Source organism: Protomyctophum parallelum (assembly GCF_964188405.1).
Source record: "Protomyctophum parallelum genome assembly, chromosome: 12".
NCBI lineage: Eukaryota > Metazoa > Chordata > Actinopteri > Myctophiformes > Myctophidae > Protomyctophum > Protomyctophum parallelum.
In genome coordinates, this window is record NC_139712.1 from 44,447,961 (window position 1) to 44,472,112 (window position 24,152).

At 43.3% G+C, this 24,152-nt stretch overlaps 2 protein-coding genes across 3 annotated transcripts in view; both read right to left on the reverse strand.

Moving 5' to 3' along the window:
* Nucleotides 1–978: 978 nt before the first annotated feature.
* Nucleotides 979–11,320, reverse strand: LOC310868019 (uncharacterized protein). Its single transcript, XM_083778224.1, has 5 exons — nucleotides 11,222–11,320; nucleotides 7,303–7,558; nucleotides 4,980–5,192; nucleotides 2,768–3,096; nucleotides 979–1,411 (listed from the first exon to the last, which is right to left on the reverse strand). The coding sequence occupies exons 1-5, from the start codon at nucleotides 11,308–11,310 to the stop codon at nucleotides 997–999; spliced, it is 1,302 nt and encodes a 433-aa protein (XP_083634350.1). The 5' UTR covers nucleotides 11,311–11,320; the 3' UTR covers nucleotides 979–996.
* A 4,413-nt stretch (nucleotides 11,321–15,733) lies between these two features.
* The window catches only part of pomp (proteasome maturation protein), a 102,972-nt gene continuing 94,553 nt past the window's right edge, over nucleotides 15,734–24,152 (reverse strand). Inside the window, exons 2-6 of one of the 2 annotated variants that reach the window (XM_083777932.1) lie at nucleotides 22,346–22,443; nucleotides 20,557–20,617; nucleotides 17,600–17,701; nucleotides 16,720–16,813; nucleotides 15,734–16,060 (exon numbers count right to left, since the gene is read on the reverse strand). In XM_083777932.1, the coding sequence (XP_083634058.1) occupies nucleotides 15,993–16,060; nucleotides 16,720–16,813; nucleotides 17,600–17,701; nucleotides 20,557–20,617; nucleotides 22,346–22,443 (423 nt within the window). In that variant the 3' untranslated portion in view covers nucleotides 15,734–15,992. Of the gene's footprint in view, nucleotides 16,061–16,719; nucleotides 16,814–17,599; nucleotides 17,702–20,556; nucleotides 20,618–22,345; nucleotides 22,445–24,152 lie in introns of both variants that reach the window. The other variant, XM_083777931.1, reaches the window with a different exon arrangement.

A 24,152-nucleotide genomic window follows, 5' to 3' on the forward strand; every position in this document is an offset into this window, starting at 1 on the left:
CTAAAAGAACTGAACCGGTTCCCATTGGGATCCAAGCGATCCCTCTGCCAACCTGGGGAGAGCAACGGACTGACCTCATGCTTCCTTCTATGGATGAGGAGTGCAAGCCGCTTCTTTTCACCTGACAGGGGCGGGGTGGGGGGGGAGTTTCCCCAGTTGGACTTACTGTAGCGCGTGGATGGAACACGTTATTCCAACCAGTTCCTTTCCCCTCCATCAGGCGCCCCGGCTGGCCAGGGGGAGGCAGTATAGAGACCAGTTCCTTTCCCCTCCATCAGGTGCCCCGGCTGGCCAGGGGGAGGCAGTATAGAGACCAGTTCCTTTCCTCCTCCTTCAGGCGCCCCAGCTGGCCAGGGGGAGGCAGTATAGAGACCAGTTCCTTTCCCCTCCATCAGGCGCCCCGGCTGGCCAGAGGGAGGCAGCATAGAGTACGTATAGGGCAGTGGTTCCCAAACCTTTTCATGTCAAGGACCCCCAAATTGACACTAATTAGCCCACGGACCCCCATTTGAAAAGATATGCCATGGACCCCCCCATAAGAGAAGATCTTTACGGCTCTAGCAGTGATTCTCAACCCATTTCATTTCAAGGACCCCCCAGTTTGACATGCGTTAGTGGACCCCTATTTAATGGCATTTCTATCTCTGGGACCCCCAATTTATATTGTAAAATCAATGTTAATTTAACTCTGAGAGTGTACAAATGGAACCTATTTGGTTCCATTTGTACACTCTCTGCTACTTTTGGTGTTAGCATTAGGTTATGCTTTAGCTATTGAAAAATAGCAGATCTACAAGCTCATAGCGCGCCACCGAGTGGCGCGCTACGAGCGTGTAGGTCTGCCTTTTTTTTTTTTATCGAAGACTGACTGACATAGAAACATAGCTTTTTCAGAAGAAAACTGTCATTTTCGAACAGACATTTTTACAGAATCTGATCTCAGGTCAAAATGGGTTAAATAAATGTAGTTCCAGTAGCAAAGCGTCTCTTTGCTGATCAGACCTGGGAGCTGAGGAGAAGAAGGAGAACTAAAGGACAAAACAAACCGGGCTGCAACGTCGTCGGCGCCCGAGCCCGTACGACGGCCTTGCGCGGGCTCCGGGTGGCGGTGGCGGTCGTCGTGGTCGTCGGACCTCTGCTCGGCTGCCTGGACCATCCCGTCTCGTAGTTCATCCGGGTCAGGTCCCGGTAGAGACGACCCGGGGGGACCAGCGTGGCCCCCGGCCGCGTCATCAGCCCGTCCAGGTTGGACCCCAGCTTGGCGAAGTACGTCTTCAGCTGGGCGACGGCCGGGCCTGCGAACACGCGGGCCACGTAGGAGCGGCGGTAGCGCACGGCGTTCTCCTGGCAGCCGATGTGGCTGCACTTCCACACCAGATCCCGGCCCGTCTCCAAGTCCTGTATGCAGCACCTGGAGGAGGGGGATGGGAGGTATGAACTGAGAGCACAGTGTTGTTTTTGGCAGCAATTTTTGATTTTAGTTTTAGTCATAGGCTTTTGAATAGTTTTCCTTTAGTTTTAGTCACATTTTAGTCACCAGGAATGTCTTAGTGTTAGTCTAGTTTTAGTCGACTAAATATCATAAGATTTTAGTCGACTAAATCTACAGCTGATTTAGTCGACTAAAACGTATTTTGGCGGGCCTTGATGCCGTTGTAAGGACTGATTTTACACTTGCTGAAAATAGCAGATCTACAAGCACTGTAGATCTTGTAGATCTGCTATTTTCAGCATACAACCAAGTGTAAAATGACTTATACTGGATCTCTTGTCCACTAGTCCCTTCCTAACATTTTAGTCTAGTTTTTATTTGTCGACGAAATTGTCAGTATATTTAGTCTTTTAGTCACCGTAGCTTAGTTTCCATTTGTTTTTGTCAGTGAAAATAGGTAGTCGACGAACATTTTTCGTCTTTGTTTTAGTCGACGAAAACAACACTGCTGAACTAAACTTTAAACAAATAAGTGTTGGAACTACCTTGAAGTGTGTTTCTGTTCATGGAGTTAAGCTGTGGAACAGCTTGTCTGAGCCTATAAAGCAAAGCAACAACCTAAAACAATTTAAAAAGAGGCTCAAACAGGAATCATTGTATAATTATAACCTGGAATGAGTGGGGAGCTGAGCCATGTTATGCTATGTAGTGTTGGACTAAAGTATAACATTCTAGCTTTGTCTGTTTTTGTCTTTTTTCCTCCTTGTTTCTCGTTGTCTGTTTTCTGTTTTTTTTTTTTTTTTGTTTAATTTTTATTTTCTTCTTCTATAAATGTCATTTGTTTGTTTTGTTTATATGTTGATTGTTATGCATATCTTCAATAGTATGTTGGAATACATTGAGATAAGGATAGGCACTAATAAGCTTTAAGCTTCTGCCTATGCCTTTTCCATCACCTAAAAAGAAAAAGAAAACTGTTTTTGTGTAATGTCTCCCTCTGAAAGATCGAAATAAACTATTAATTCTACAACAGGTCGTTAAGAGGAAGCATTCTGATTGGTTGAAACGGTTTCTAGCCGTTGATTAAACCAGCAGCGTTCACCACCTAATAAAAACAAAGAATTCAGCCGCTCTGTTCTCCCAGAGCGCTAGCAAACTGGGTGGCTAGGCTAGCTAGTTTCTTGGGACATATGTGGTCGTAGTGACTACACAGTAGTTTTAAGGGTAACTGTTGTAGAATTGCAATATTACACTCGAGGTCGTTCCTGACTGCATCCCTGTCGTGGCAATAATCACGTTCCCTCTCGTGAAATATTGCTTAATTCATGCATTCACCTCTTGCTCTCCCAGTCGGGCCCCGGGTTGCCCCACTCGTCGAACTCCGTGGTGTCGACCTTGTAGGCCTCGTAGCGCTCCAGCACGCCGGGCAGTTCGCCCACGTAGAAGTCCAGGGCGCCGCGGGCGTCCGTCCGCCGCTGTCTGGAGCAGTCGCGGACGCAGTCGGCGGGGGGGAGGGGGAGGAGCTTCTGTTTGGCGCAGAACGTTTGGCACGCGGTGTGGTTGATGTTGGCCATGTGAGCCAAGAGCAGAACGTGGAATGCTCCTCCGTTCACCCACTGCTTCACGTAGGGAGTCCTCATCTGGCCCGCCTGCATCATGGCATCCTACAGGGACACGGTCAGTAGTAGTTAACCCAATTTGGACTGAGGTCGATTCTAAAAAAAACAAAAAACAAAACATTTTAACAATTTTTCCAAAAATAGCAGACCTACAAGCTCGTAGATCTGCTATTTTTCAATAGCTAAATTATAACATAATGTTTAAAACACCTGATAAACTAATAATAAATGATTAAAATCTAATTAAAAGTACCTGAATTTAGAAAACAGTGGGCTGTATTTTGCGTGTCTTAAGTACCAGGTCTTATTACTTAACTTGAGTAAACTAAAGACCTGGAGGCGTGATCAATGCCATTTGGCTATTCTGAGTGGCCAAAGACCATTGATCACGCCTCCAGGTCTTTAGTTTACTCAAGTTAGGGAATAAGACCTGGTACTTAAGACACGCAAAATACAGCCCATAGTCTCTTGAATAGTTTTAACCCATTCTGGGCGGGAACCCCTTTTGGTGTTAGCATCATGTTATGCTTTAGCTATTGAAAAATAGCAGATCTACAAGCTCATAGCGCGCCACCGAGTGGCGCGCTACGAGCTTGTAGGTCTGCCATTTTTGAAAAATCGAAGAACGACTGACATAGAAACATAGCTTTTTCAGAAAACTGTCAGGATGTAGAAGACATCATGTTTAGAAATCTGAAATACAGCCCGAAATGTCAAAACGAACTAAAAAACTAAACTAAACTAGACAAAGTGCCAATCGGCACAGGTCTCCACCAGGGCAGGTCAGGTTGCGGCCTCATGGTGGCGCTATAACAGGCTGTTGAGGAAGATTTGGGCCGGAGGTTCGTGTTGGAGGGATGCAGGTACAATGTTTTTCCATGTGTGCATACATAAGTTGTATACAGATCGATGCAGTTATAGCTAAAAACAGGAATTGGCCTGTTATAGCGCCACCGTGAGGCTGATTTTGAGGAATAAATTGTGGCATGTCGTCCTCGGCCTAGTGAAAAAGTGCGTGTCTAATTTAACGGAGATTGCACACTGTGTTTGTGATTTGTGGGCTTTTTTCGAAATGGACGAATCGTGTGAGCTTTGGAAGCCAATCTTAGCCAATCAGGATGGAAGATGGGAAATGGTGCCGCTCCGTGTTGATCACATGACTATGGAGATAGTGTATACCGATTTGCGTGAAATTTGGATAAAATCTGAAGGAGTAATAATAGAAAATGTGTTTTACATATGTCGGCCTCCTGGTGGCGCTATAAAGAGCAGATGTGAAAAATTCCAGGCAAAGGTTTTTCCTTGGCCTCTAGGGAGTTGGCATACAAAGTTATCCACAGATCCGTGCAGTTAGAGGTAAAAACACTTTCCGGCCAGTTATAGCGCCACCTTGAGGCTGAGTTGAAATTGTTCATGTGGCATTTCGTCCTCGGCCTAGTGGGAATGTGGGTGCACAATTTCACGGAAATCACGCGATGTGTTCATGATTTGCAGCATTTTGTTTGAAACTGAGCACTCCTGTGAAATTTGGAAGCCAATCTTAACCAATCAGGATGGAGTCTGAGAAATCTGAAAGACCGGTTTCGTTGAATGGCTCTAGAGAGACTGTGTACCAATTTGCGTGATGTTTGGACAAAATCTGTAGGTGTACTGTGCAAAAACTTGTTTTGCACAAAGCGGCCTCCTGGTGGCGCTATAACAGGCCGTTCTGGAAAGTTTGGGGCAGAGGTTCATCGTTGGCATCCAGGGAGTGTGTGTGCAAAATTTGGCATCGACCGGGTTAACGGTGGCCGAGATTAGCTGCTCACGGACGGACACACACACACACACACACACACACAGACGGACAGACGGACGTAGTGCAAAACATACTCTCCCCACATGCCTTCGGCCTGGTGGAGACAACTATGATGAAAACCTATTGTGACCTGGAGTGCGCTCAGCTCTCTGCTGAGCTCCTTGGCGGTGTCCTTCGCCTCCTCCTCCAGCGTCTGTGCGTTGTGGAGGTAGATCTGGTGTTTCTTCAGGTAGTGCTTCATGGTGACGCGCACCGCCGTGGACTTCTCATCGTTCAGCACGCCCTGCAGCGCGCTGGTGATGTCACCATGCCCCGCCTCCCCCGCCTTACCTCCCATTATGATCTGCAACATGGACACAGTACAGTACAGTACAGTACAGTACAGTACAGTACAGTACAGTACAGTACAGTACAGTACAGTACAGTACAGACTGGTGATGTCACCATGCCCCGCCTCCCCCGCCTTACCTCCCATTATGATCTGCAACATGGACACAGTACAGTACAGTACAGTACAGTACAGTACAGTACAGTACAGTACAGTACAGTACAGTACAGTACAGTACAGTACAGTACAGTACAGTACATGTCTCCGAGTCTGACGCCTTACCTCCCATTATGATCTGCAACATGGACACAGTACAGTACAGTACAGTACAGTACATGGACACAGTACAGTACAGTACAGTACATACTGGTGATGTCTCCCTGCTCCGCCTGGCCCGCCTTACCTCCCATTATGATCTGCAACATGGACACAGTACAGTACAGTACAGTACAGTACAGTACAGTACAGTACAGTACAGTACAGTACAGTACAGTACAGTACAGTACATACTGGTGATGTCTCCCTGCTCCGCCTGGCCCGCCTTACCTCCCATTATGATCTGCAACATGGACACAGTACAGTACAGTACAGTACAGTACAGTACAGTACAGTACAGTACAGTACAGTACAGTACAGTACAGTACAGTACAGTACAGTACAGTACATGTCTCCGAGTCCGACACCTTACCTCCCATTATGATCTGCAACATGGACACAGTACAGTACAGTACAGTACAGTACAGTACAGTACAGTACAGTACAGTACAGTACAGTACAGTACAGTACAGTACAGTACATGTCTCCGAGTCCGACACCTTACCTCCCATTATGATCTGCAACATGGACACAGTACAGTACAGTACAGTACAGTACAGTACAGTACAGTACAGTACAGTACAGTACAGTACAGTACAGTACAGTACAGTACAGTACAGTACAGTACAGTACATGTCTCCGAGTCCGACACCTTACCTCCCATTATGATCTGCAACATGGACACAGTACAGTACAGTACAGTACAGTACAGTACAGTACAGTACAGTACAGTACAGTACAGTACAGTACAGTACAGTACAGTACAGTACAGTACATGTCTCCGAGTCCGACGCCTTACTTCCCATTATGATCTGCAACATGGACACAGTACAGTACAGTACAGTACAGTACAGTACAGTACAGTACAGTACAGTACAGTACAGTACAGTACAGTACAGTACAGTACAGTACTGGTAATGTCTCTCTGCTCCGACGCCTTACCTCCGATTATAACCTGGAATATTTTAGTGTTAGCCTAGTTTTAGTCGACTAAATGTCTACTAAACTGTATTTGGGCTGGCCTTGATTCCATCTGTTTTTACACTTGCTGGAAATAGCCGATGTACAAGCTTGTAGATCGGCTAATTTCAGCATGCAACCAAGTGTAAAATTACTTATACTGGATCTCTTGTCCACTAGTCCCTTCCTAACATTTTAGTCTAGTTTTTATATATTGTCAGTATATTCAGTCTTAGTCATCGTAGCTTAGTTTTCATTTAGTTTCTATTTAGTCTTTGTCAGTGAAGAAAAGGTAGTCGTCTTAGTCTTAGTCATCGTAGCGTAGTTTTCATTTAGTTTCTATTTAGTCTTTGTCAGTGAAGAAAAGGTAGTGTTCTTAGGTCCGATTCATACTCCTATTTTACCGCTGTTTCGGCGCTGTAGTGCCGAAATGATTTGGGCTCGTCAGAAGTTTTCAGTAGCACCGAAGAGCTGACTTTAGGACGGTACCCGCCCCCCTCCCCCGAACCTCAAATGACGTCACATTGTAGGCTCTACAGAGCCAAATGACGTCATATTGTAGGCTCTACAGAGCCAAATGACGTCACATTGTATGCTCTACAGAGCCAAATGACGTCACATTGTAGGCTCTACAGAGCCAAATGACGTCACATTGTAGGCTCTACAGAGCCAAATGACGTCACATTGTAGGCTCTACAGAGCCAAATGACGTCACATTGTAGGCTCTACAGAGCCAAATGACGTCACATTGTAGGCTCTACAGAGCCGAACCGACTTTTATTCGGCTCTAAAATAGGAGTATGAATCGGCCCTTAGTTTTAGTCGAGGAAAACAACACTGCGTCACTGACCTGTAGCATCATGGAGATGATGAGCGCCCCCAGGCCCACCGTGTTGGGGATGGAGGTGAACGGAGCCAGCTTTTCGCCCACGTCCTTGACGAACCCGGGCACGCCGCTGGCGTCCAGCAGGGCGGCGCCGGCGCTCCCCCGGCGGTACGCGCTGTCCGTCACGCGGTCCAGGTAGAGCTGGAGGCGGGTGTCGGAGTCCGCGTCGGAGTACGTCTGCAGGGAGCTGTGGACGCCCACGTCGGGCAGGACCAGCGACCTGTTGGTTTAAAGATGGAGTGCCACAATTTTTGTATTTTTCCAGTTTTTCCTGTGTCAAATAGGTGACAGTACTTCATTAGACACCCTGGAGTCTACTGTATGTGTCTATGAGGTGACAGTACTTCATTAGACACCCTGGAGTCTACTGTATGTGTCTATGAGGTGACAGTACTTCATTAGACACCCTGGAGTCTACTGTATGTGTCTATGAGGTGACAGTACTTCATTAGACACCCTGGAGTCTACTGTATGTGTCTATGAGGTGACAGTACTTCATTAGACACCCTGGAGTCTACTGTATGTGTCTATGAGGTGACAGTACTTCATTAGACACCCTGGAGTCTACTGTATGTGTCTATGAGGTGACAGTACTTCATTAGACACCCTGGAGTCTACTGTATGTGTCTATGAGGTGACAGTACTTCATTAGACATCCTGGAGTCTACTGTATGTGTCTATGAGGTGACAGTACTTCATTAGACACCCTGGAGTCTACTGTATGTGTCTATGAGGTGAAAGTACTTCATTAGACACCCTGGAGTCTACTGTATGTGTCTATGAGGTGACAGTACTTCATTAGACACCCTGGAGTCTACTGTATGTGTCTATGAGGTGACAGTACTTCATTAGACACCCTGGAGTCTACTGTATGTGTCTATGAGGTGACAGTACTTCATTAGACACCCTGGAGTCTACTGTATGTGTCTATGAGGTGACAGTACTTCAATAGACATCCTGGAGTCTACTGTATGTGTCTATGAGGTGACAGTACTTCATTAGACACCCTGGAGTCTACTGTATGTGTCTATGAGGTGACAGTACTTCATTAGACACCCTGGAGTCTACTGTATGTGTCTATGAGGTGACAGTACTTCATTAGACACCCTGGAGTCTACTGTATGTGTCTATGAGGTGACAGTACTTCATTAGACATCCTGGAGTCTACTGTATGTGTCTATGAGGTGACAGTACTTCATTAGACACCCTGGAGTCTACTGTATGTGTCTATGAGGTGACAGTACTTCATTAGACACCCTGGAGTCTACTGTATGTGTCTATGAGGTGACAGTACTTCATTAGACACCCTGGAGTCTACTGTATGTGTCTATGAGGTGACAGTATTCCATTAGTCAACCTGGAGTCTACTGTATGTGTCTATGAGGTGACAGTACTTCATTAGACAACCTGGAGTCTACTGTATGTGTCTATGAGGTGACAGTACTTCATTAGACACCCTGGAGTCTACTGTATGTGTCTATGAGGTGACAGTACTTCATTAGACACCCTGGAGTCTACTGTATGTGTCTATGAGGTGACTACTTCATTAGACACCCTGGAGTCGTTTTTATGTCAATTGTATCCTAAACTTTGTATTTAGGGTTCCTTCCTGGAGGCTGAACCCTTGACAGTCAAACGGGCCAATGAAATAAACAGTAATATAGTGACATAAGCCCCTCTCCACCCATCACCACCCACCAGGCAAACCAGGCATACTTAATGAACTGGTGGGTGTGCCCACATAAAAACAACATTTTAACAAATACTGTAAACGTTTTTGAAAAAATTATACCTCCTTATATAACAATTTCGTCAACAAATAAAAACCAGACTGTTAGGAAGGGACTAGTGGACAAGAGATCAACTATAAGTCATTTTACAATTAGTTGCATGCTGAAAATAGATGATCTACAAGCTCATCTGGGCTTGTAGATCGGCTATTTTCAGCAAGTGAGAAAAACAGTCATTACGACGGCATCAAGGCCCGCCCGCCAAAACATATTTTAGTGACTAAATCAACTGTAGATTTAGTCTACCTAAATTTTTAGTATGTTATTTAGCACACCCAATAGTAACATAATCCATTCTTTTATTAGTTATTTTGGTTTTCAACCATACCTATATAAGTGTCTAATATTTGAGTATGTGCAAACAGACCACTAGGGGGCGCTCCCGATACGTTTGCACAGCTTTTTCTTTTTAAACATTATATTATACCCATACCGAACACCACGCCAAAATATAAACTAGTCACCAAAAAGCCAAATCTTTACAAGTGCGCCCCCAGCTATACTTTCCCACACAATAAAGGGGTTCATTGATTGATTGAAATATTTATTAACAGTTTGCAGAATTACAGTAGCCTACATTTCAAGCACAACTCAATACAGAAACTGTTAACTGTGAGTGGACGACACCATAAAGCATCACACTTGTTTACAAGAGGGTCCACCATGTTCAGTTCATCAAAAAATTTAGAGACGTACAAATAGACACTTCTATATAGCCAAAGAACAGAACAGGAATTCATCATAAAGGAGGTAAAAAGGGGAAAGAAACATATATAGCCTACAGTGAGGGGGGAAAGGGGAGCCGTCCGAGGTTCCCTTTGAGAGCGGTTTTGAAGGAGTCAAGGTATTCACATGTCTTAATGACTGTTGGCAGGGCGTTCCACGTACAACATGTTGGTGGCATTAGGACTATAGAGCTAAACTAAGTGTGGTCAGCTCCTACTTGGCCTCACCCCCCGAACCCACCTCACCCCTGCCCACTTTGACAGGCTGGGATGGCTTAGGGTCGATGACAGAGTAGCCTACAGCATCTTGCAATGGGTTTGGTCCACAAGATTCGATACACCACCAAGATACCCATGTACCTGTCTAGATACTTCCTTAATGTTAACGAAGTCCACACCCACAACACCAGAGGGAGTTCAACAAACCATGTACAACCCAGATTCGGCACAAACAAGGGACTAAATTATTTTCGCTCCTATGCCACCAAAATGTGGAACGCCCTACCAACAGTCATTAAGACATGTGAATCCCTTGACTCCTTCAAAACCGCTCTGAAAGGGCACCTACAGACGGCTGCAATTCGAAACTGGCCCCCATAAAATCTGAAAGATAAAAGAAGTGTGGTCAGCTCAGCCTCTTACCTGTTGTTCCATTAGGACTAGGAGCTAAAAGAAGTGTGGTTAGCTCAGCTCTTACCTGTTGTTCCATTAGTACTATAGAGCTAAAAGAAGTGTGGTCAGCTCAGCTCTTACCTGTTGTTCCATTAGGACTATAGGAGCTAAAAGAAGTGTGGTCAGCTCAGCTCTTACCTGTTGTTCCATTAGTACTATAGAGCTAAAAGAAGTGTGGTCAGCTCAGCCTCCTACCTGTTGTTCCATTAGGACTAGGAGCTAAAAGGGTAACAAGACAACTCACCCCGTTTCTGTTTTCCTCCCAGAACTTTCGAGGGGTGTGAGAGGCTGGACAGCAGACGGCTGGATTTTGAATTTCTCTAACTATAAACTTCCATGACAGCAGACAGCCTATTAAAGTACAAATATAATTTATGATAAGCTACTACAGTGAAGTCTGTTCACAGAAGTTGTTGTAGGATATGTGGGGATTATCTGACGAGGTACCATTTGAGTGGGCAAAACCTTACATATACTAAATAATACTAAATTGTTTATAGGGTCAATATAAGTAAAATAATAGGCTATAGCCTTTCCACAGGAGTATTTTTTTATATTTTCCAAAAATAATACAGCCAATAGCATATTACAAAGTTATCCCCCTTACATGGGGAGAATTCCGGGAGGAAAAACGGGCACGCACCGGGGTGAGTTGTCCAGTATTGTCCAGTAAGGAGTGTGGTCAGCTCAGCCTACCTGCTGTTCCACGCCTGGTTGTAGTATCTCGCGCTGAAGGCTTCAACAACCGCCGGAGACGAGCAATACCTGTCGCCAGCCGCCTGCATGTTCTGACCCATGATCTGATCTCTGCTCTGATCCTGTTGTCAATGCAAGAGTAGCTGCTTAATGTGTAGGGAACTATAGATCTGTATTCTGTGCGCTGACTGACTTCCTGGGTGTTGGGGAGTGGGGACCGTTTCGTTTTCTTATAAAAAGTAGATCATGTGTCATATTATTTGTCCACTCCCTCTCCTTCTGTCTCTCTGTCTCTCTCTCTCTCTCTCTCTCTCAGGCTGAACAACAATGGAAAGGAAACGGGATGTTGTTCTGCGCGCATGTTGCTTTCGGTTCCGACCGCCGCCAGCAGGTGGCGCCAGATAACCTGTTTTAGTAGGTGCATGGTGAAGAAAAAAAAGGTAGGCCTACCTACTATACTCACAAGTCTCAATAATGCAACGGTAGAAATACTAAAGCTGTTACTTGTAAGTAAAAGTTTCGAATTGAACATTTTGTTGAGTAAAAGTATACAAAAGCATTGGTATCAAAATATAGGCCTAGCCTACTTCATGTCTTAAAGTACCAAAAGTTAAAGTACTCAATTTGTGTGGAATGTCCCATTTCACAAGTTCAAAATGTATACAAAGCTATATATTTCGAAAATAGCTCACATTGCGTCGATTGTGAGCTTGTATATCTGCTATTTTCAAATGGTCGAAATGTATATAGCTGGAGTGGTACATTGGTATGTTTTGTAATAATATGCCTAATCAAATTCTACAACAAAGTAACTAGTAGTAACTATAGATTTAGTCGACTAAAATCGTATGATATTTAGTCGACTAAAACTAGACTAACACTAAAACATTCCAGCTGACTAAAATGTGACTAAAACTAAATGAAAACTATTGAAGAGACTATGACTAAAAATAAAAATAAAAATGTTGCTGAATCCCAGGTAGGACATGAATGTTATGTAATGCAGCATATTCTGGCCCTACTCAGAATATGGTTACATTTCCTTATAGGGATCTAGGCTGTAAATGGTAAATGGTGCATTTATATAGCGCCTTTATCCAAGGCGCTTTACAGAGATTGTGCATTACATTCACCCATTCATACACCGATGGCAGCGGAAACCATGCAAGGCACCAACTAGCACATCGGGAGCAATTAGGGGTTCAGTGTCTTGCTCAAGGACACTTCGACAGTAACTCTGGGGGAGCCCGGGTTCGAACTGGCAACCTTACGGTTACCATCCAGGCACTCTACCCCTGAGCCACCGCCGCCCAGGCTGTAGGATTATTTGCATAGATTAAAGCGAAATAAAATCTCAAGTGAAAATGTGACTAAATTCTGTGTGAAAGATTATGAAAACTATTGAAGAGACTATGACAAAAAATAAAAAATGTTGCTGCGTTGAGCATGACCTACTGACCTTGGAACAGATCTCGTTGTGCAGTGTTGTTTTTGGCGGCAATGTTTGATTTTTGTTTTAGTCATAGTCTTTTGAAAAGTTTTCATTTAGTTTTAGTCACATTTTAGTCACCTGGAATGTGAAATTATACATTTGAATTATTATTTTCCCAGGGTTACTGCAGTATGGTTTACATAAGGTGTTCTTTTAACTTGATTTTAAAGATGAATTTTGTATTTGTACTGGTTATACACTTTGGTAGTGCATTCCAACCTATTACTGCATGCTCTATAGATAATAGAAGATTTAAGAATATTTGTTATATTTGTTGTATATGCCCTATATGGGATCTTTAGGGCCGATATGGGCGATTCCGATTATGCTATACCGATTAATGGTGCATCCCTATTAAACATATACTTAGCCTAAATTCTTACAACAAGTCTACACACAAATAATTCTTATTTTGATCAATGTTTCCCTGTTATTTTGCCTGTTGTCTCTCCTATACTGGTACCAACATCAATACAGCATGGAGTTGTGGACACAATCTTATCCAACTTCAACAAAATATTCTTTAGTTTTGGGTCTGAGAGGCTAAATGTCATCAAATGGTGGTCCGTGGCTCAAATGGGTCTGAGAGGCTAAATGTCATCAAATGGTGCTCCGTGGCTCAAATGGGTCTGAGAGGCTAAATGTCATCAAATGGTGGTCCGTGGCTCAAATGGGTCTGAGAGGCTAAATGTCATCAAATGGTGGTCCGTGGCTCAAATGGGTCTGAGAGGCTAAATGTCATCAAATGGTGGTCCGTGGCTCCTCAAATGCAGAATAAATAGGCTTGAAAACCACTGAGCTAAATGAGCCAACAACTGCAAACACTCACCGAGTTTGATAGGCTGCAGAGTGGACAGTGAGGACTTCTGTTTCCACTGCAGATTCTTGTAGAAGCTTTTTTTGTTTTTCACCAGCCTGGTAAAAATACTGAGTCTAGTCTAGTCTACTCGATGTCCATGTCAATTAAATGTTACATTACGAGTTATTCATTAAAACAAACGTCTTGTTGTAACAACTAACAAACACTAGCAGGCATCGTGTTGGCGTGTGTGTGGTTACTTTTTTTTTACCGGAAGGTGCGGTGGTGCGACCTGAGGACTTAAATTGCATGCACATGCGCATCCCGTGCACCGCAGCTCAAAGAAAATGACAGGTTAAAAAGCCTAGGTGTGGAGGAAAACGTGATTGATTGTCTTGCAGCAATAATACGAAAAACACTATCTGGTTTAATTATGATTTAGAAACAAGTGTTTCTTCTCAAATTGCAGAGCTTGAAGTCAGTGAGTGGACGGTCAGTGGCTCAGGGGTAGAGTGGCAGGGAGAACGGCCGGATGGCAACCGTGAAGTTCCCGGGCTCTCCCAGAGTTATAGTGTGGAAGACTCTATGACACTATGGCACATTAGAAGTCCACTATACAGCTAGTACTAGTGTCTCACACTACAGAACACACCCATGTGATGTGTCCAGAAAAACAAGGCCTAATCATGTCACCAAGACCCTCATCATAGAACAACAGCAGGATTTTCAGACTCTTTCATGTCACCATGCAGACAGACCCGGCCACGTCATAGCCTAAATGTAGCCTAACACAGTGCCGCTATTCCAAAGCCACCTTCCTCAGGTACATTATTTTCCAGCAATGGTATAATATTTGTGGGTGCATGGGTAGATCTTGTTGAGCCGGTCATTTTGAAAGTAGGCCTAGCTCTCAAGTCAAAAAAGTGTGGGCACCCCTGCCGAGTATATTAATAACAGTGGTATGTGACTGTGTGCAGGGGCAGGCTGATCTATCGACATATTAGATCATACATGGGCAACTGGCGGCCCCCACCTTCACTTAATGTGGCCCTCAGGTTAATGTCAGAATACTGATATATTGGTTTCAGCTGTTACAATTCCACAACATGCAAACATGACTAAATTAGTAGCTCATTGCTTCAACAAGAGTATAATTAAAGGCCTTTGAAATTACATAAAGAAGTTCATTTTCGGAATTAAAAAATAATTCAATGTTTCAATTAGAATATAGAAAAAATAGCATATCTACAGCTTGTAGATCTGCTATTTTTGCTACAACAGCAATGTGGCCCTCTCCATCGTACTGGAGGGTTGCACACCCCTGCTATGGTCAAGTGGGACACTTAGTGGCCGAGAGAAGGTATTGCACTAAACTCAATCCAAATTAGCTCCAACTTCAAAAGACATGACACGATTGTGGAGAACCTGGGATAGAATCCCAGGTAGGACATGAATGTTATGTAATGCAGCATATTCTGGCCCTACTCAGAATATGGTTACATTTCCTTATAGGGATCTAGGCTGTAGGATTATTTGCATAGATTAAAGCGAAATAAAATCTCAAGTGAAAATGTGACTAAATTCTGTGTGAAAGATTATGAAAGTGATTATGAAATGTGTTGCAGACACATTGACAGCTTGTAGATCGGCTATTTTAGCTGCGCAACATGCTTCCATAGAAGACACTATATCAGGGGTGCCCAAAAGGTACATCGCGATCTACCAGTAGATCACACAGGCAGGTAGATCACAGGACATGTCCCTAAAGATTATTTATAAGTAATATAATTTAAATATATAAAAAACAATTTTTGCCATCTGCCACTTGAGTTAAAGGTGACTTGATTGATTGACAAAAGGGGCCTGTATATACTCAAACTCACAATGCAATATTTTGTTTTCAAGAGTGTTGCTATTAGATTGCCCCCCCCTCTATTTCCCATTCCAAGTGCATTTGTCCTATACTGTATGTAATGCCAGCGCCGCTATAATAAAGCCCCCTCAGGTAAATGGTGTACCACGCAGTCATGTATTCGAGGCTGCGCTCAGGCGGGTCCCTGAAATCAAATTTAGACAGCCAAGCTGTTCATTTGCTAGGCTGATATTGATATCGCAACACTGAACATCAGGAATTTGACACATCACAAGGGCTTGCAGCTACAGTACACGCAGCAGATATTCCATACAATTAGGATTTGTATTCAATTTATTAGAAAAAATTAAGAAAAAGGAATCCAACAGTGCAGCAAGGAATGCCGTCTGTCTCACAGAAGATGAATGACCTAAAGAACCGACTAGAGTCCGTATAACTGAGATCTTTAAACGGTTGGTAAGTGGAGATGAACATCGTGTCGCATGCAAGCAGGATTCCTGCCATTGCCCGACAGGAAATCAACATAAGACACAATTTACTGAAAACTAAACTAAGGAACCTGAACTAAACTCTATAGAAAACAAAAATGGTGCAGACTAATAATCTCTCACAACAGGCCCAGCTGGTACTCAGTCATCCTGTGCGGATCTCCCATTGCCTCGCTCAGAGCAGGATCTGAAAGACAAATGAAAAGCGGCCACTCTTAAAAACGCACGAACCCCAAACCAATGTTGTTTTAATTTGTTATTTCCATTTAATTTCGACTTTAAGAACACCTTTAAGCGACAATTTCTATTTCAGTTTAGCGGCATCGACGGTATTGGCAGAGAACGCACGTGATTAGTTTATTCCATTTCCAATGCACTAGACTACAACTCTGGGAGATTGACTGCGATGTGGGGCACAGCACCCACCATCAGCTCCCAGTATTTAGCACACCTAAGTGCTACTACTCACATACACACCAAGTTGGCAGTGCCAGATGAAACAGTGTGGCCCAAAAGGTGATAGCCTGGAAACCAGACAAATCTACCACAGGAACAATAAAATCCCTGAGGAGATTGGGTCTGGCACTCCTCAATTGGAATTACAGTGCATTTCGCTCACTCAAGAGCTGTGGGTGACCAATCAAGAGCCCACTATTCAATGCGAGACTTTTTTGCTATGATGTTGGAATCCGTTTGCAACCGCCCCTTGGAACTAAAGCTTCCCCCCAGAAGTTCCAGACTAATATATATATATATACGTAGTGATGTTATTCTCAAGTAATATCTACGCCTTGGTATTAGTCTGGCGTGGCTCAGTCAGACGACACTACACCATGGCAAACTCACCGTTGAAGATGTCCTCAAAACCAATGCTCTCGTCGGTGCCTCGGAGCGTGTCCAGAGCCAGGTTGGAACTCTGCAAGAATGGCAAACGCTGGATCTAGAGACAGACACACACACACACACACACGGGAAAATGCAGAAGTGAAGATGAGGAGACTGTCATAAATGCACCCCATTAGACGTGTGCGACACGGTGTGAACTTGAAATGATATTTTCACCAAATGTTTTTCTCTCGTTTATTGTGTGGTTTTATCCCATTTTTGATATAAACATTTCCTTGCTATGTTTTCTATTTTATTTTGTATTAAGTGGCGTAAGAGTGACATCTTCTGGCAGTAGTGGTCACGCACAAATGTGTGGACTGGCCGCAGTTCAGAAGGAGAATGGACATTGTTGTTGACGGGTGTAGTTGAGCTGTCGATTACCTAGCTGAAACTGGCTGAAAACAATGTGTGAGTGTAATAAACGTGTTTCATATATGCTTGAGTAAGTCACTGTCTCACCCGTCGATAACCCCTTTTGCAGTGGGAGTTGCTAAATTTGAGGTGTAGTTTAGTAAAACCGTACAATTATGAAAAGCCCGGAACAGGAATGATAGGGTTCACTTGTGTAGTCGTTAGGTAAGTAGCCTCATGTGGCACATTAAGAAGACCATTTCCTGTTGTGTGTGCAAGTACATCCCCCCTGGACATGACGCAAAAGAGAACTTCAAGTTGCGATGTATTGCTGTACTTAAATACATTTTGATGAGAAATATATTTTTATGGAATATATTACATTGGGTAAATATACTCCGTTTTAGTGATGGATTGACAAAAGTTTAGTTTAGTGTTCTAGGGTTAGGTTAAATTCCACTGATTGAGGTTATTTATTTAGGCGTACCTGTCTGGCTGCCCTGAGTTCCATCTGTAGCTTGAGTGGAGCATGGATACCCTGGATGTTTCGAACTGTGGCAAAATTCAACTTGTCCTGGTTGAGCAGAAACTGAAAACAAAAAATAAATAAAAATACAAATTATTGTAAGATTTGTCTACATGAGTGTGCAACATTTGGTTGGTTGGTTGGTTTAGAGAGACAAGAATAAGCCCTGCCCAAACACTATTGTTAGATTGGGGGGTTGAGAGCATATATATATATATATATATATATACACACACACCGGTATATATATATATATAAGAAAGGCACAGTTCACCGGCGGCCATCTCGCAACAGTCAACTGGTGATCTGCTCAAACAAAACTACTCTTACATCTTGACGGATTTACAAACGGTTTGTTTTATTACATTCACAACATTATCAGCATGGCTATGAATCAGGATGCTCATCTTGCTTAATGCTATTTTTATATGAAAGTCCATTATAAGTCCATTAAGTATGCAGCATCATAACTACATCTCTGACGTTTATAACAAACCAAACCGTTAAAGAAATCAGTTGAAACTTTAACAGGTTATTATTGTTATATTTAACCCATTTTGGGCGGGAACCCCTTTTGGTGTTTCAAGCATTATGTTATGCTTTAGCTATTGAAAAATAGCAGATCTACAAGCTCATATTGCCTCGCTACGAGCTTGTAGATCTGCTATTTTTGAAAAATCGTGAAAATCTTTGAATATATATTCTTTCAGAGAGAACGTTTTTTACTCAAATCTTTGCTTCTGGGGGGTCCCTGGAACTATATTTTCAGATGGGGGGTGGGTCCGTGGCCAAATACAGATAATTCTGGGAGTCCTCGACATGAAAATGGTTGAGCACCACCGACATAGAAACATACTGTAGGTTCTTCAGAAAACTGTCAGGATTTAGAAGACATTTGTAGAATCGTCCTCGTCGAAATGGGTTAAAAAGCACATGCATCATAGACACAATGTTATGAGTGAGCAAGCTGACAGTAGCAAGATGGCGACCATTCTGGCAACGTTGCCCTCCATTGGCAGCATTGCCAGCAGCGCAAGGAAGATTAGAGAATGAAGTGACATGGTCACGTGACAGTGCTGCGCCATGTCACTTTCATGGGAGCCAAATCTCGTTCCGGAAGATACATGAATACAAAGCAGTACATGGAGCAAGCTTGACCAGCTCATAACCAGTGTTGGGGAAGTTACTTTTAAAAAGTAAGGAATTATAGTTATCGTTACTTATCTAAAAAAGTAATTTGTTACTTTACTTTACCTGTAAATTATGAAAGTAACTACTTTACTTTACTTTACTTTACTTTTCGCACAGTAAGAGAAAAATAGTGAATTTAGAATATTCACTGTCCAGGTATTTTGAAAAAGTTTTTCTGCACATTGGCCCTGCTTTCACTGGTATGTTGCTGACCAGTGCTCTGAAAGAAACAGACTCCACGGTTGAGAGGGGAAGCATTTCCTCAACAACATACCTTGCAATCATTTTGTCAAGATGACTCTTGGTGACATGCTTCTGCTGTGGCGAATTAAAATCAATCTTTGTCTGTTTTGGAACTTTTGGTGGTGTTGGTCCATCAGATTCTTCTTCTATGGGTATGGGCCTGGCCACAACTTCCACAAGTCTCGTAGCCTCATGGACTGTATTGAGGTGTTTTAGGAGGTTTGCGTTGCTTTTTTTGGCTGAGGACAATGTTTTATGTCCGCCACACAATTTACATTTCACCTCAATGTTTTTGTCGTCCTTGGGTCGCAAGTACTCAAAATAGTGTTTAAATTTCCAACTCCCAAAGCAACCGATCTCGCTGTCATGATCCGCATTTGCCATTTTAGCGTGTGGTACTGTATTATGATTTTCGTTCTACCGGCGATTTCTGTCTGTGTATAGTATCTATGTATGTGTTACAAGGGTTCGTGTGTCTGTGAATAAATCTGTTACTGTTTACAAAACGCAGTAAGCCCGCCCACCCTGTAGACTGTCTCTGATTGGCTTACCCTGAAATCTGTCCCTACGTTAGCCAATCAATGACCTCTTCTGCGACGTGCTTTTATCATGTTAGGGTGTAAGCCATGTGGGCTGACTCAGGCTAGTATGAGAGGCAGCACAAACGAAACTGTCAACACAGAGCGCTCTCTCTCTCTGCACTGCAGTCAGCAGCACAGAGACGCATGTATGATAGACTCACGGAACTGCGAGACTTTTCACTGATCACATAAGTTGACATAACGCCATAACGCGGGTAACGCTCGCACAATAACTATAAGGCCGTTATGGAATGGGGAAATGTAAAGCGTTAGGTTACAAGTTACTGCAAATAGTAATTACGTTATGTAACGTAACGCATGTAAGGGCGTTAGTCACAACACTGCTCATAACAAACATTATTTATGAACCATTGCATTGAGACCTGTGTCATATAATCGGTTCAGGCATATACTAGCAGACATATCACAGTTTGTGTTCTAATCACTTGCTTTTCGATGTGCACAGAGTGCACAGTACATCATTTTATTTGAGGATTTAAACAGCAGCAGGTATCGTTTCTGTCCCGGGGATATCGCGAGATTTGGCTGCCAGACAGGAAACGGTGGACAGTCTTACGATACTTTTTGCTCTTTAGATACCTCTATAACATTACACTCTACACATCGAAAAGCAACATAGCAGACAATAATGTGTTATATGTCTTTTGTTTTTTGCCAGAAGCGATTACTTTACAAAAGATCTCAGTCATTCAGAAATATTGTTTGTGTAGCTCATGTTCATGAGCTGGTCACTGAGCTCTCATTGACTCTAGTGCATTCTGCCCAACTTCCGGGTGCAGTCTGGCTCCCATGGTGTGACGAATCTGCCGTCTGGAAATGGGTTGAGGCCTGAGGGTTAGATTTTGTGATTATGAGACAGACATAAAAAGTGAGAATGCTTACATTCTTCTCTGACAGCTCCAAGGGGTGAGAGGGTAGGAGTTCATTCTTTACATTGGTGAACCTGGAGGACAGACACACACACACCACATGTCAGTTCAGAAGGGGGCACTGTGGCGAAGTCAGTAGCGATGGCGTCCCCTCACAGCTAGAAGGTCCGTGGGCATGTTCTCTACTGCGCGCCATCAGTGCCATACCCTATGTGGGTTGGCAAGAAGGCATTTCTGTGTGGAGTTTGGAAGTTCTCCCCGTGTGTCCTAGGGTAGGTACCCTGACAAAAAAAACATGCAGTAATCCTGGTCTCTAAACCCATTGCATACATTGCTGTGTACATATTACTTGATGCATCTATTCCCATCTATTTAAATAGTCCTGGTTTAACTTAAGATGTTAGTAGTGTAGTGTTTTCCTGACTCTTGCTCATTTCTCTTGGAAATGTCTCTACAAAAGAGAAATGTCCTTTTGCACACCTACTAAGACAGGTGCGTAGGCGCAAGCAACCAGTGCAACATGAGAAAAAATTAAGTCCTGCACTAGCTTAAACAGTACTTTATTTGACTACAAACATTACGACCATCATCCCTCTGACTCTCTTTCTCTTACCTGTACGTCTCTTGTGTTTAATTCTTACCCCTGTTGCTGCTATGACATTAATTTACCTCTATGGATCAATAAGGATTTAGCATATCGTATCTTCCCCTTGCACTGTTGAAATATAAAATGTGAAACACTGGATTTTTCATATTGTTGCCTTAACAAAGGACTTTCTATGATGTTGGAGAATTCAATGTATTGTCTAGCCCTCCCCACAATGTTGGATACGTTGGTTACTAGTAAACTACTTTCATTATAAAACAGCACAGCTGTCTCAATTATTGCCACGATCACAATTGGCATTTACACTGTCTCATATCTGGACTGTACAAATTAGTCTCCCCCAATGGAGCTTTATGTTTTTTATTGTCTCCACCAGGCCGAAGGCATGGGGGGAGAGTATGTTTTGCACTCCGTCCGTCCGTCCGTCCGTCCGTCCGTGTGTCCGTCCGTGTGTGTGTCCGTGAGCAGCTAATCTCGGCCACCGTTAACCCGGTCGATGCCAAATTTTGCACACACACTCCCTGGATGCCAACGATGAACCCCTGCCCCAAACTTTCCAGAACGGCCTGTTATAGCGCCACCAGGAGGCCGCTTTGTGCAAAACAAGTTTTTGCACAGTACACCTACAGATTTTGTCCAAACATTGCGCAAATTGGTACACAGTCTCTCTAGAGCCATTCAACGAAACCGGTCTTTCAGATTTCTCAGACTCCATCCTGATTGGTTAAGATTGGCTTCCAAAGTTCACAGGAGTGCAAAGTTTCAAACTAAATGCTGCAAATCATGAACACATCGCGTGATTTCCGTGAAATTGTGCACGCACATTCCCACTAGGCCGAGGACGAAATGCCACATGAACAATTTCAACTCAGCCTCAAGGTGGCGCTATAACTGGCCGAAAAGTGTTTTTACCTCTAACTGCACGGATCTGTGGATAATTTACTTTTGTTGCCCTTTTATCCAACCACCAGATGAAGGCAAGCTGCAATGTCCTACATTCCTATCCTGGTGGAGACCTGTGCCCAGAAGGGCACTTTTTCTAGTTTTTGAAAATATTTTTGAAATAATGATGAATGAAAAAAAAACTAAATAAAGACAACGTGACTGCGACCCACAAATGGGTCCCGACCCAGTGATTAGGAAACAGTGGCCTATAGCAACCACACTAATTAGCCAGGATGCTAGTATGGCTCACCCGTTACGCATCGTGTCCTGAACACCGTAAGCAGCATGTGGACCAAAGCCTGTCACTGGTACACTGTCCTTCTGCTGGGAGCTGACGCCAAGAGATTCCTGAGGAGAACGAAAAGAAAAAAAAATGTATGCAGAAAATTCAAGCTTAAGTCAATCCTTTCTATTTCCTAGGAAGGTTAAATCTAAATACCGCTCGTAAATGGTAAATGGTGCATTTATATAGCGCCTTTATCCAAGGCGCTTTACAGAGATTGTGCATTACATTCACCCATTCATACACCGATGGCAGCGGAAACCATGCAAGGCACCAACTAGCACATCGGGAGCAATTAGGGGTTCAGTGTCTTGCTCAAGGACACTTCGACAGTAACTCTGGGGGAGCCCGGGTTCGAACTGGCAACCTTACGGTTACCATCCAGGCACTCTACCCCTGAGCCACCGCCGCCGCTCGTAAATTATTTACTGCTCAGCTCACAACTAACTAATTCATTAGTTATCCTGACAGCTGCATGGTTGCAGAGAACTAAATTACATTGAGCATGTTTGTGAAGTGAACACAGGTTGGCTCATTCCAGTGGAGGGAGGGAGGTCTCCTTCATATTTGGATGCACTCTAGTCTGAGTAAGTGGGTTGCAGTGGCTTATTATGACGGCATCGGCCCAACAATGAGGTGTCAGTCTCAGTCCATCCTCTTTTCAATGCAATAGAGTAGACTAGAGCAGGGTTTCTCAACCTGGGGGTCGCGACCTCTTGCAGCCGAGGGTCCCGAAATTATTTTGGGGGGGTCCCCAAATCATTAAAAAAATAAATACATAAGAGTTTACAAAGTACAGTAAACTTTCCTTAATGATTTTATCTGGTTTCAGTATTTATTTATGATGTATTTTCTCTATTATTAAGGTTATTGTTTGTAGCAGACAATTTGTATTGGTGATGGGGAGGGGGTCAAGAGACATGGCCAAAGCATTTTCGGGGGTCCCACTCCCCAGCCAAAAACGTTGAGAAACCCTGGACTAGACCCCTGGGAGATAGATTGCTGAGTTTGAGCGCCACATCTACGGCCAGTCAGCTCCCACCTGCGATTTGGACCTGCTCAACTCGACATAGTAAACTATTTAACAGAATGGTGCTCAGATGTGGCCAGCCAGTTATCATGTTGTGCGTCAGTCATTTTATGTCAGTATTCCATTTGCCTATAGATAGATAGATAGATAGATAGATAGATAGATAGATAGATAGATAGATAGATAGATAGATAGATACTTCTGTGGCAGTGTGCAGAATAAAATTGACATTGATCTTCCCAGAGGTTTGCGAGATTACCTCTAGTCTACTCTGGACAAACGGAGACAGACGTTCTATAGCAGCGGTGCCAAACATAGGGTTTATTTTCTCCTTGTTCAGGGCTTTAAATGTCCATGCATTGGGGGTATTATAGCTCAGTGGTAGAGCATTTGACTGAGAGATCAAGAGATCCCACTCCCCTGGTTCGAATCAAATCCATTTGATGTTGACACAACAAGTATTCATCATTTAAATGGTTGTTTAAACTAGCTAATCTGTTGTGCTGTATCCATTCCACACTGTCAAATCAGTGTCGAGTTAAAATTTAAGATGAGAAATGCTGGGAAATGTAATTCACCAGGCTAGAAGCTTAGCAACAGCTCAGATAACTGCCAAACAAACACAGAATGAATGAATGAATGAATGACACGAGCATAAATTAATCCAAGTTATACCGGTAAAAACGTATGTAAACACGCATCATTCTGTAAACAACAGTTCTAAGGATTTAACCAAGTATAAAG